This window comes from Ceratosolen solmsi, unplaced genomic scaffold, assembly GCF_000503995.2.
Source record: "Ceratosolen solmsi marchali unplaced genomic scaffold, CerSol_1.0 scaffold11, whole genome shotgun sequence".
NCBI lineage: Eukaryota > Metazoa > Arthropoda > Insecta > Hymenoptera > Agaonidae > Ceratosolen > Ceratosolen solmsi.
Window position 1 is genome coordinate 8,263,955 of NW_011948416.1, and position 14,795 is coordinate 8,278,749.

The 14,795-nt window shown below is 32.2% G+C and overlaps 1 protein-coding gene across 1 annotated transcript in view; it reads right to left on the bottom strand.

Moving 5' to 3' along the window:
- Nucleotides 1-14,795, bottom strand: part of InR-2 (insulin-like receptor-like) — a 192,928-nt gene that overhangs the window by 91,308 nt on the left and 86,825 nt on the right. Inside the window, exon 4 of the mRNA XM_011496108.1 lies at nt 327-432. Within this exon, the coding sequence (XP_011494410.1) occupies nt 327-432 (106 nt within the window). The remainder of the gene's footprint in view (nt 1-326; nt 433-14,795) is intronic.

A 14,795-nucleotide genomic window follows, 5' to 3' on the forward strand; every position in this document is an offset into this window, starting at 1 on the left:
CAGGAATGATGCCGGGAAATTTTTTCGCTGTATTCTTCCCAAATTCAGCATAGTTCCGACCGATAGATCAATTCCAATATTAGGGCCTAATAAATGACTCGACCGATATAATTGAACATGAACTCTTTAATTGAATGGAATAATTGATATGATAAATTAGGTTATAAAAAGGAAGAAAAGGGAAGAAGAAAAAATAAACGAGGAGGGAAATAGGAGGAGATAAAAAATTATAATGAATATGTATGTTGAGTATATCGATATTTGATAAGAGGTTGGACGGACAGATGATTGAATTGAAATGCGTGAATAGCGAGTTGTTAATTCACCTTTTTGGCAGCGCTGTTTGTTCCAACATAATTTTTCATCGGGTCTCGTTGATCTCTGAGGGCAGTCTTTTTCACAAACGGGACATTCGTTTTTCGGTTTGTTCACCTGGAATCAAGAAGACATATATTCACTCTTATTTCTCGTTATAAATGTCGATATAATGCATTAAACATAAGTGTATGTCATTGAATTTTAATAATAATTTGTCAGCAATAATAGAAGTTTAATCATTTAAATGATTTTTCCAGTATAAACATAATTTATTTAATTTCTTTACATAAATTTATCCCGAAAATCCAGAAATTCTACACTCACAAAGTAAAATTTATAAAAATCTCGTTTCTCGAAGATTTTTCTCTCCTAATTACATTAAATTTCCTTATTTCTCTCTATTGTTTCTCTCTTTCTTTCTTCGCAACAAATCCTCGCAAACTCCGTGTAATATGAATTCGTATGCGGACGGCGTAGATTGTCTAGTAGACTCCAATTCGCAAACTCTGTCAATTAATACAACTTCACGAAGTGCAAAGAAAATCGTAAACAAAAACAACACCAAAAAAAAAAAAAAAAATGATAGAAACAATGCAAAACGAGAATAGTGGAAGCGGTAAGAAGGAGAGAGGAGGCGTAACAAGAATAAATAAGAGACGGCTGAATGGCCCTTCGAAGCATGTCATCAGCGAGACGGATCTAATTTATCGGTCTCGATCTAATGCAGCATAAAATCATTATAATCAGTGAGCGACGCCCGTTCGCGCGACGAAACGTATCATTTTCGACGTGTCGCCGGGCCGCTCAGTGAGATTGGGGAAAAGGCGAGAGAATGAAATGTGTGCGATAGGTTGTGAAGAAGGACAAGCCTCGGATTGAGATGGAACTCGATGGTAGGCAGTATCGACTTTTTCACGGCCAATGTCAATAAATACCGGCGATCGTAATAAAATAAAAATAATAATAAAAAGAAGAGGAAGAAAAACTGAAATAAAAATAAAAATAAAAATAAAATCACTACATGGAAGAGAAGGAATTTTGCAGGAACGTCTTGTATATCTTAATTCGCGATTTGACAAATATTCATCCACCCCGCCCCCTCCCTTTTTTTTTTGTTTTTCAAGCGATTACGCGCAATAAATTGATGCGAATAATCATGCCCTTTCATTAATTGAAGTCCTAAGATTTATTTCTCGCTCTTTTTTGATACAATTTATTCGTACGTGCGCGCGTGTATATTAGTTATATTACATACAACTCAAACGAATAAAGTTTTTGTTTCGTGCGAATTCATTAGTCCCATTTTGCCATGTATGCGTACGCTTTGGCTTCGCTACAGCCGTGTTATGTGTATATGTATATGCTCACTTACGAATTTGCTTTTACTTATTCGTTTACTTTTCAGTTGCTCTGGCGGTCTACTCGCTATGGCTCTTTGCTTGTCGTCTATTAATTATCTCTTTGTTCTTCATGTTTGCCATGTTAATTGAAATCGGCCAGGGAGGAAAATTTTTTACTTGGCGTTATTTTATTTTATTATTCCCTTCTATGCCGCACTCGATACTGTATTGCGCCAAACTTCTTTGTCTTTGTCGACTTTTTTCTGTATGCATGTGCGTATACAGATATTGAAGCGTACTGCGACAATCGCTAAATCCCTTTCTGTTTGCTCGTAGGATCGATTAATATTATGTGCGAGTGTTCATTTCTCATGATTGTATTATGTAAATGTTTAATTGATAACGAATACATGCAATTACACTTAAATTAATGACATAGATATTGTATCTTGAACATTAAATATACGGGTGAATAAGAAAACAGTATTATGCTATGTTGTATTGTATATAAATTTTAATATTGCAATACACTGTTCAAAATTAACGGCGAAAAAACAATTTCTCATTTCGTATTAATTTATACTAAAATACGCCACTATTTGTTTGAATTGTTTTAGCACAGCTTATTCATACTCATACATTTTAAATATAAAAATAAAAAGATAAATGTTAAAGGTGTAAGTATTAAAATTGATGATAATTATTAGAAGATAAACGTTGAACCGGTGAGAGAAGAAAAAATTATTACATTAAAATGAAATGCTCCACATACATTAAGCGAATGCTTATACGATACCTACGGCTAGTACACACACACACACGCACGCACGCACGCACGCACACACACACACACACACACACACACACACACACACAAAAAATATACATATGTATACATTATATACATTTTTTATTAAATACAGTTACTTATCGTAATGGAAATATAAGGACGATCAACGAATGTAAAATGCATGAAAACTAGGCTTTGACATTTTCAAACTTCATTTTTCTTCTGTAAACAAGTTACATTGGGCAAAATATAACATGATATTACTGCCTATTTATAGATTAAATTTTTTATCTAAAGGATTTATACATCGAGTAATGGAAAGTCAGCTATCACGGAAGAAATTTAAATTATCAAAATTTTCTAAACTAGGATCAATACTGAATAAATATTTTCACATATAATGATAAAATTACTTTTATTTTAAACGGAAACCTATTTAATTCGACCAACGGGAAAAATAGAGAATAATAAATAAACTAGTTTAGAAATCTGGAGCTGTAATTTACATTTGTAAGATTAATTTTTATTGTTTGCTGAATTCTCTATAGTCTATGTACTTTTATTAGGAAAACGTTGTATTTCAATATATTAAATATATATTGGCAAAAAAATATATTAAACCATTTGCTGTAATGTGTCTGCAAGCTTTTCCTACTGATATTTTATTATATAAACTATGTATGGATTGTTAGAAAATATGTTTCATATCGTATTAGCTAGTTTATTTGAAATGAGTAAGCCTTGACCAGATCGTAGTAACACGTTTTCTTCTTTAGTAGCGAGTAAAGCTGATTTTCATCGGCAATTGATATTTGCTCTTGAAAGTCAATGATTATGATAGTTTTCATAATACTATGTGAAACAATTTAATTAATATTTGCAAGGATAAAAAATCTTGATAGTATTTTTTAATATTATACAATCATTACAAAATTGTTATTTTTATAGATTAATTTTTTTTTTATTAATATATTGTATATATATATATATATATATATATAATTTATAAATCTCATTATCATCCTTGATATCTTGATATTTTACAATAATACAGCTTAACTTTCGAATATTACCAGGACATCGCTATCTCGTTTATTTCCAAACGATTGCAAACTCACTTCTATCGATTCAGCATGCACAAGAAAAATGTTGGAGTATATCCAAGGTTCAAAAATTTTTAAGTACCTTGCATTGAGCTCTATTTACATTGAGGAGCAAACCAAAGTTCATTGAAATTGTTGCCAATATATTTAGAGCCGCGCAAAGGAAATAAACATATTTACGAAACTGTTTATCAAGGCAATATGTTAAATTGTTGGACAACTCGAGTATTTCAAAAAGCGAAACATTTACAATGTTACACGAATTTAATGCGCGTTAATACATGTACACGCGCACATACATTTATATGTTACATTATACCAATGCTTTATTCCATTTGCCATACTAGTTGAATTAGAGCATTATAGGCAAGCATAATAAGATATTCGATATTATTATTCGGCTGTTTTGTCGAGCGATTGTTTATCAAAAATTTAAACAATTCAATTATCAACATATTAATTTGTAACAATGATATATCCCAGATTCTAAGAGGCACGAATATAAATTTCCGTTTTAATATTGCTATTAAATTCTACATTGTTCGGATTTTTATAGAATCTTTATCAGTGGCATCAGTAGTAAATCGGTTAGTATTTTTTACCCATCGGAAAAGATGTATATCATCGAATCACGAAATAGCCTGATATTTTAGGCTTACCACAAGCAAAATGAGTATCAATAATAACATGGATATATGGCTAAAAAGTAATTACTGAATATTAGTTAAGTGTGTTGAGAAGATGGCCCGTATCGCCTGTAAAAAGCCGAAGATACGGGCAAAATTTTTCATCTCAATTTCGGCGGAAAAAAAATAAAAATCGACGTTAAAGATATGATATATTGTAAGAGAACATGAAAAATGTTATTGCACATACAGGAATGAGTGGTGTTGCGTGTGCGAGCGCGCGCGCGCTCCGGAGCAATGCAAGAAAGATACCATCAGCGATAATCAGAATCAAAGGAAAGAATAACGTGTCGTGTGTAAGAGATGAAGGACGGATGAATGAAACTGTTCATTGTGTTACGCGACGTAAAATAATAATCGCAGGGTCGAAGTATCTCTAAAAAAAAAAAAAAAAAGAAAGAAAAAAAGAAAGAAAAAAAGAAAGAAATAAGAAAGAGAGAGAGAGAGAGAGAGAGAGAGAGAGAGAAAATAAAATGAACGAAACAATATAACACGTATGAAATATTAATAAATTAAGAATATTATGTGAGTGAAAAAAATGTTGCAAGTATTCGATTTGTATTAGGAATCTTCGATAGTTTAATGTACGATAAAAGTTACATAAAAGAGAGGAGATAAAAAGCCACATGCGGACGATAAATTTTTCTACAAGGACAATGATATTTATGTTAGAAACTTTTATTGAATAGTCTTTTTTTTCTTTTCTTTTTCTTTTTATTTTCTTTAAGGCTATATAACATGAATTACTACAAATTGTTTATGTTTTCGATGTTATGCTAAAACAATCTTAAATTTCATCAGTCTGCGAGTAATTTTAGTAGTCTACCTATTATCGCCCGACATTCTCGTTTCAATATCTTTAATAACTTATCGCCTGAAATATCAATGAGCTAAAAACATATGTAAAATGGCTGTAGTTGCGATGTAGTTGTAAGATCGATCAACATTCTTAACTTTATTAAAATTATGAGCGTCATGCGCATTATCAGTGAACTGTCCAAGTGTCAATTACCGATGCTCTGTTACATGAAAAATAAACATAAATAATAAGGGCTGAAGTGTATAAAATCGATCGCCAAAACTCTGATACCACAGCCTTTGCAATTCAGACGAAAATTCCTCGAGCTTTATACGTGCATTACGATTACAATTTTACGAGCTTTAGTTTACAATTAAAATATTGGATGAAAGGGAATGCGGAGGAAACGAGTCTCGGCCATAACACGCCCCTTGTCTCGATGCTCTCTTTCGTATCTCTATGTCTCCGCGTTTTCATAAGAATCGAGGCAATTCGAGATGTCGAGTCGCCGTGGCACGCCGAGAGTACCAACAAGAGTGCCTCTTATCTTGCATCTTTATGAATTTCTTAAGCCGGCAAGATGAACGCGTAGCCAGAGGCAAGCGGTGCGCAACGTTTACACTTTACCTCGTAATGGAGTGTGCGCGTCTTATTGTAAGCCTCGTACTTTTTTGGAAAAGCTACTCTTTGTTTGCTCGAGGTGCCGGGCTCGCCCTCAAATCGAAAGTATTAAAGTGTCACGAGCACTTCGTTTCGAAATCGGTGCTTTTTGCTTTTAGACTCGAGATGCCCAACTGGCCCAGACGATTCGATACTTTCTTTTTTACAATCGAGACAAAAATCTATTCGTCGATACTTTTTAACAAGTGAACCGATAAAGCTTAAGTAACGAGTATTGCTGTTTTGATAATTGATCGTTCGCTATAGCGAGTGTACGAGCAAATAGAAAATTTCCTTTCAAATCTAAAATCAATCCGATAAAAAATGATTCATGACACTTTATGGTTTGGTAATTGAATGTTATCAAGTATTGCGAAGTGTAGTGATTGAGTACGAATTGGAAGAGCCTCCGTTCGAATGAATGTATGTAATGCATGTAATGCAACTTTTATAAATAGAAAATACTACTTTCGAATGGTAGGAGAGTGATAAAATTATTGTATTGCTGATAATAGATGCAAAATTTTTTTTATTTATTTTTTTTTTCCTTTTTCATACCTTTAACTATTATATGTAATAGAATGATTAAAAGTTAATTTCAAAAAAAAAAAAAAAAAAACCACAACAACAACAACAACAATAATGAATAGAATGATTAAAAGTTAATTTCAAAAAAAAAAAAAAAAAAATACCACAACAACAACAACAACAACAATAATGATAATGATAATAATAATAACAACGATAAATTAAATAAATCAATAAATAAATAAAAAAAAAGATTGAAAAATTTATCCACTTTTTATGGCATTTTAATTCAACATCTAATACAATGTAGAAACTGTTTTTTTTTTTTTTTTAACCTGACATTCGGCCAAATAATGACATTTATTTACCTCTCGGCTTTCATTGAATTAAGAAAATATTTTCTTTGTCTCGTTACTCTATTTTTATACGCGCTCTTTGATATCAATGAGTGATCATGTCCGTAGCTAGTTTATTTAATGCTTAATATGTAGGGAAACGTGCGATTTTCAGATTTTCCATAGTCTCGTTGTAGCAACGATTGCCATCGTACATACACCGTACATTTGCCAATATTAAGTCTCGTGAAATAATAGGAGTAAGAGGAATTATAAAAATGTAGTATTTGATGACAAAGAGTATAAGAAGGAACAATGATTAAATTACATATATTGAAGGGCGTAAATCATACAACAACTCAATTATATATCGAACATTAAATACGCCAGGGAAAATGAATTGTAATTGTTGAATCAATTTGGTCGATTGTGGATACATTTATCTTCACTTTCAATTTTATTCCCACAGTCGCCTTATTCATTCCAAATCCTATTCAAAGCCCACTATATACACATAATGTAATAAGGTTTCATACATACTTTCTTGATAATACCTGATTTATAAGGCTGCTCAATGCACGCAGCGTCTGCTATTTGCATGCACTGAAAATCCGATTTAACGAGGAAGTTTGTGCAGCACTTTGTATTATAATACTTGATTCTCTACTTTTATACACATATAAATATTAGATTTCTCTCTCTCTCTCTCTCTCTCTCTCTCTCTCTCTTTACACGCGAAAGCATCTTTTTATATCGATTTAATTGTTTTTGTTTTTGTTTTTTTTTGTTTTTTTTTTGTTTTTAATTCAAACGCCAGTACTTCAATTCGAGACCAAAAAAAAGTCAAAGTTATTTCATCTTCATAGATATATATATATATATATATAAAGTGTCATCGTACGCGATTGCTTGTGACACTCAATACTAAATTTTGTTTAAATTATAATTTTATAATATACAGATAAATAGTAAAGCTAAAATAGTAAAGTAAGCCTTTATGCTATTAATAAACTACTGGTAAGGTAGTTTTGTCATGCTGGAAAACTGTTTACAAACTAAGCAACTTAGAAGAAGCAAAAACCGAGCAATCATTTGAAAATATATTATTTATAAAATAACTTATTTGACCCAAGACTGAGTAATGGAATATTTTATTTCTTTAAACGACTGTTTTAGAGTATTCTCTTTTTGTTTTTTAAGTTTTTTAAATAAACTTTTTTTTTTTTTTTTTTTTTTTTTTTTTTTTTTTTTTTTATCAATGGCCCACCATATACAAGTATATATCACCATATACATCATATACAAGTTAATAAAATTAAACTTCGTTCACTTTTATATACAAAGATAAATAATGTTTTGAATATTTACACTTTAGTTCACATATACCAGTTTTTAATTTTGACGTGGAAAAATGAATCAATGCTCATTTTTATCTTTGAGCTATGAGTAAAGTTTTAAATAAAGGAAAAAGCAAAGTTTTTCGATTGTTCATAATATATTTTTAAGATGATAACTTTAATATTCTGTTGATTTATATTAATATTGCGCGCATAATTATGATCGTATAATTATATTAAATACTTTATTATTAAATTATCCTATATCAAAATTTCATTACAAACCTGCGATGACAATATTCTCGACTCTATTTGGAAATTCAAACACCTATATGTATAAATTCTTCTTCTTCAAAAAAAAAAAAATTCTTCGTTTTGTTCGCAATTGATATGCATCCATCATTGATGCACGACGACGTCAAAGAACTGAGAGATGGTAAATTCCACAAACTTTGAAATTCAATCCCGTTCTTATGAATACACACGCTCTCTTGCAATTCTCTCTCTCTCTCTCTCTCTCTCTCTCTCACACAGACCCTCGTTCGTCTGTTTTACTGTATCTACTTCGCACTCTATTTATATACGCGTAATTGTTCATGGAACTTAATTGTCGTGAAATATAATTATTAATAATTTCAATTTATTATGATATTTCAATCTACATACATGAAAAAAATATTTATAGTTTTCCTTTATTTTATATACTTGTCGAATAGTTTAGGCTTACTGAATGTTTCTTGCTGAATTACCTTTTTCCAGAACTCAAGTTTAATGAGCTACTCGAATAGTTTGTTATTTACAGGCAATTTTATTACCGATTTGTGTCTTCGCAGTTTAACTTGGAAACAACAACTTCATAAAATATAACAATGCTACTATATGCGATGGAAAAGTGCTTTTGCAGTTATACAGCGAAAATCGTAGTAATGCATGGATTCACTGAATGCCGTCCAAAGAATTAGAATAGACTTGTAAGCTTTCCAACTCGGGACTGTAAATTTTCAGTATACATTGAAGCTAACTCGTCCTGCAAATTCACACACTCGGTACGGTAAAATGATTTACATTTTTTACAATGCATAGGATTTAGCCAAAGCACTATTATTTTAACCGTTATAGATATTTAAAGTGAAACAAATCTACGACTAGATGAAAATCCCATAACGCTTTCTCTCTCTCTCTCTCTCTCTCTCTCTGTTCCTCCCGTGTTACTCGGAAAGAGAAGACCAGACCAGAAGATTTCTCTTTCCCACGTTCGCCAGAAAATTAGCCACCGCGAAGCAAGACCATTTTCTCGACGCTACCACCGCCGCTTCATTGACATTCCGATGCGAGAATTGACAAATCGTTCTGACCCCCCCCCAACCCGCACTCACGCTCATCATGTCTCACGCTCTTGTTTTTCCACGCTATCGCTTCGTGCCTCGACTTTTCTCTCACTCACCATTCACTGCCCAGAGGAGGGGGGGGCCACTAATTTTTAGCCGCAATAACGCCTCCATCGCTGGCGGCGCATCGGCATCCGCATCGATCCATTATATATTGATTTATGCGAAAGAACAATGATGCGATGCATAGACGAGGAGCGTAACAGTCTCCGCTTGGAGCAAAAGCTCAAGGAATCTCTCGAGCTTTTCATGCGTTACGTATTCTATTTCTCCTTTCTGCCTTCTTTACCTCCAACTGCATTCAATTGGAAAACTCACTTAACTCTTGGCACGATTTGAAATTGAAATATATATGCAGATGCCTGCTAGTTTTGCTCACTGAATAATACGCATTCAATAATCGACTTAACGGATTAGCCAAAGGAATAAATAATAAATAGGTGAATATTGGAATTTTTTAAACGGGAAATTCCAGGACGGTAATGGGATTATCAGTGTGCTAAAATAATGAATATTAAAGATAATCGCGGCGCTTTATTGCGTGAAACGAGTGGAAGTGATGAGCATTCCTGAATTTAAGTATGTGAAGATCGATGAAAGCTGCGCACCAGAGCTTAGGACAATCTTTTAGGAGACTCTGCTTATCTCGAGCAATTAATTAGGCATCGGATATTTCATTACGATACTTTACTTACAATACCCCGACTTTTTCATCCGAAGAGGCTATCTTTAAACAAGTTTTTCCTTTACGCTCTCTGTACTTGGTTTTTGTTTTGTTTTGTTATGTTTTTTTTTCCGTTTGTAATAAACTAATTATCGTAATAAATATATTTGTGCTTATAACCGGTGAGATTAAAATCGGCAGTACGAAACTTTTCTACACAGTCACGGCTACGTAATTGAAGATTTTCAGATTTGAAGATCGACGAGCAGGACATGGACCGATCGATGAAAACGAAGAAGGATGGATCGATGGAAACGAAGAATGAAGGAAGAATGAGAAAAATAAGACACGTACCATAGGCAGTAATTGTTAATAGCAATTGGCCATTTTTGTTTTTCACCTGTGCATCTCTTTCATCGCACAATTACTATTACAAAAATCACAAATGACTTTTCGAACTTGATGCGATGGCAGCCCGTTAGTCGACGCATTCCAGAGTCTTCGAAGCCAAAGCGAAACAAGGCAGCAGTTCTTTTCTATCACCTTTCAATCCTCGCTGAATCATCAGTCAGCGGGTTACACCAAGTTGTAATTAGCATTTGGCACAGCGAGTCTTTCGTCGCGCAACGGCACATAATAGCTCCGCTAAGCAATTTTGCAAAATGCGAGCCTGAAAAATCCATGTCAAATTGTCGCTTTTCTACCGCGGAACGACTAAATACAGGTCTATTAATATTATTTGCCGAGCACTGCTGCGGATGAGCGCGAAGAAGAATGTCGACTTCTTGCCCCGGACGATCTCCGACATTTTTCTCACCCGACCATCTCTCCTATACAAGAATTCAACTTTTTAATGAAATGAATTTTAACGTTTTAATTGGACGATCGTTTTAATCAACTGATACGGTAAGAGCGTAACGGAAAAAAAAGCGTAAATCTAATGAATACGACGAACTTGTATCGTCGCTTCTTCTCTCCCAAATAGCATAATGGTCAAGTGAGATAGCTTCTTGAAGTAACAGAAGATGAATAAGCTTTAGTAAATGAAGGAGGAGTCACATTTTTCATTGTTAAATAACGATAAATCAATCGTATTCTGGTTATCTATTAGTCGGACTATTATGCCATGGGAAAATTATTGGATCTTATCGTGGATAGACACGGGGCCCAACAATAACTATTATCGTGTCAAAAATGATAGATATACATTATTGACAAATTAAGTAGTCGAAATAGCTGGTGAATTAAACGCGGGGCAACAGTTGCCGATTCTTTCTCGAAACGTGCAATCCCATTTCTAGTTGTTGAGTACAAATATTATTAATCTTCGAGTACTTTATCTCTCGCCTATACAATTTATTACGAATGAAATGCGTTCGAGTACTTTGAAAACTTCTACAATCGTATGTGAGGATCTTTTACTTATGGTTAGCCGAGACTAAAGTACTGAATTTTAAGTACATCGAATAAATGAGAATTGAAATTTTTTTAAAAAAATTAATGAAAACAGCTTGTAAAATTAATATTTATCTACGATGTCGGCCTTCCTAAATGTAAAACTCCCCAAATTTCTTTTTATAAATTTATAACAAACAATAATATTCCACTATAGGTAATTTCACTTTTTTAACAATATATACAGATTAAAAAACTTATGTTAGATATTAGTTGTTGATGAATTGAATTAGATTTATGAGAAAAAAAAAAAAAAAAAAGAAAGAATTAAAAATCGTAATATAGTTATAAATAATTGAAATAAACTTTAAAGATTGGATGCTCCATTTTACTCGATTACTTGATTTTATGTTTACGAAAAACAAACGGATAAATATATAATTATCAACATACATTATTCATCAAATATTATATTAGTATGTGTATTATCTAAAAATAATTTAGAAAGTGAACAATTATAAATTAAGGTATTAAATGCATCTTGTTCTAAATATTCGCACTCTATAAATATATTAAACCCATTAACATTTTACTTCGTTATGTTTAAAAAAGTCACAAAAATTTCCCAATAAATGACGATATTATAATTATTAAAATATTGATGTTAATCTATATAAAAATGTTGTGAAATCATTAATATTACTATATTTTTTATCTGTCATTTACACTCTTACAATTCCTTAATATTTTATTAAATTTAGAAAGTCTTTACGATTAATTGTCATTGGTGAAAAAATTTGCCTCATACAATTAATTGAAATCATATTTTTGATAGTTGTTATTAATTAATGTTGTAGATAACTTTTAACTAATCTCAATTACAATATGAAATTGAGATTAATATTCCATATATATTTATAATATGTAACATTTTAATATGTAGAATTTAGAATAAAATAATCATTAACATATTACTTGGATATTGCTTAAAGATTGCTTATTAAAGGCTTAAGGAATTCATGAACCGAGAGAAAGATGTTGCGTAACAAATCCAAAGTATCGGTATTATACAAATTAAAATATATTTCCCAATTTAATATTTCAATTACAAGTATGTTTCGGAATATAAGGGATTTTTCAAAGGGATTTTTAATTCCACTTAAACGACGTTAATATCATATCTTGTATACTAGCATGTTTTATATAACTTTTATGAAAATATTTTTACAGCGGTATGGTACACCCGATATATATATGCGTACATGAAATATAAAAAATATAACAATAAGATCAATATGTTTTATTTAAGAATACATAATAATAATTTACTTAAATTCCAAATATTTGGGAATTATAAACAAAAATTGATAATTATGACATGACAGGACACAAGGAGCACGAGAGCGCGTGTACTTGTACAATATTAAAAAAATGTTTTATTCAAATATCTTTACATTGTAATATTCAAAATGTATACCTAATAACTGTCTGCGTGAAATATTAGTGGCAAAAAAAAAAAAAAAAAAAAAATAGCATAATTACCAAAAAATAGCTATAAAATGGTGCTCAACCTCGTTAACAATTAAATGAAATTAAATACAATGGAAGAAATAAAATATCAAAAAACTGTCATCTTCCGCGAAATGCTCGCACTAACAAGCACGTCCAAAACGCACTTAGATATAGGAAATTTCTAAATTACACTTTTATGGATAAAGCGATAAATTCCAGGTAGACTTTCTTATTACGATTTTACGGTCAAAATAAACTCGTCATCAACTTTGTACCTCGACCAAATAACAAACTTTATTGTCTATAAAAAGAAAAAATGAAAGCAAGAAAGCAAGAAAGCAAGAAAGAAAGAAAGAAAGAAAGAGAGAGAGAGAGAGAGAGAGAGAGAGAGAGAGAGAGAGAGAAGGAAAGAAAGAAGGAAAAAAAAACAAATCGAAATACGTCGTAAAGTTGATAATCGCTGGATAATTACCTCTTGCCAGTACAACTAAAAAAGTCCAATGTCGTAGTAAACTCGATAAATGTCGAGGGCTTATGCTCACAAAAACAACTCATTCGCAACATCAAGCGCCACAACTGTTGTTTTCTCTAGCCACAATGAATTGACGACTCGAAAGTTCCTCCACGCGTATTGATGTTCCGGTGATTGCCCGTTTTAACGGGATTTTCCACGCCACCGTGCTAAATTATTCTGTCCTCTACCAGCCGAATGCGCGATATGAAATATCACATTTGCGAATATTATAAAGTGGAGACTCGATGTACTCGCAACATTATTATGCCATGTTATGAGTTTCAAATTTCAATTTATTTCCAATGTCGCGTAAAATTGTTCGGACCTTTCAAACATTGTTTGTCATAATAAAGAATTTCAGAACTTACACCAACACGACGAAGATTATTCTCGGATCATTGCACAGCTAATAACAGCTAATTGAAACGCATTTGTCATTGCTACTTAAAGCTTATCGATATTTTACAAATTTAAAAGTAACATTCTCTTGGACATTTTTGACTGTAGCGTAAAAGAAACAACAACTAAATTTAACTAATTTTTATATTTCCTTTTATACAATCGTTGCGTCTCTGAGACTTTTATTTATACAAATACGAGTTCGTAAGCAGCAAGACATAATTTATCAAAGATTTACGTGGTCTCCTTTAAAAAGGACGATATTTTGATAATGAACATTAACACTATATGTATAACATATTACACTGTATTACAGATATTCAACATATCGCTATCCTTGTTTTATTCGAAGCTGAAGATTCTTGTATATCCCCCCCCCTCCGCCTCGCGCGCCACTCGCCGGTCGCCAATCTCACCCAGTCCCCCTCCGATTAAATATTTCTATACAAAGCGTGGATAAAACATGTAAGGAATCTTAACTGATAACGCTTATAGTCGCCATCTTTCATTCGTAAGATTTAATAATTGTATCTCCTGCGATAGTCATTTTATGTATTTGAATTACATTGATTTAAATCAACTTGAATATTCTTCAATTACTTAAAGGATCAATGAGATTGATGATTCATCGCGTTTATACGCTACGTACATCGCATGTATATTACGTAGATTTATTTGTCAAGAAATTACAAAAATGACATTTAGAAAATCGAGACAGAATACCTTCATCCTATTTGGTGCTCTACAATGGTAAGAACAGAGAGAGAGAGAGAGAGAGAGAGAGAGAGAGAGAGAGAGAGAGAGAGAAAAACACACACACACACGCGCGCGCGCGCACGCACGCAAACACACATACACTTTACGTTATCGAGAGTGAGGAGGTTCGCGAGAAATGGAAGTATCTTCAACCAAGACAATTGTCCATGAATATAGACAATAGGATGTTCAATTTACAAATTTACTTAATTAAACATCCATTCGCCAAAAAGCATTGATTAAAAGAGTTGATTAAATATTTGCTTTAATT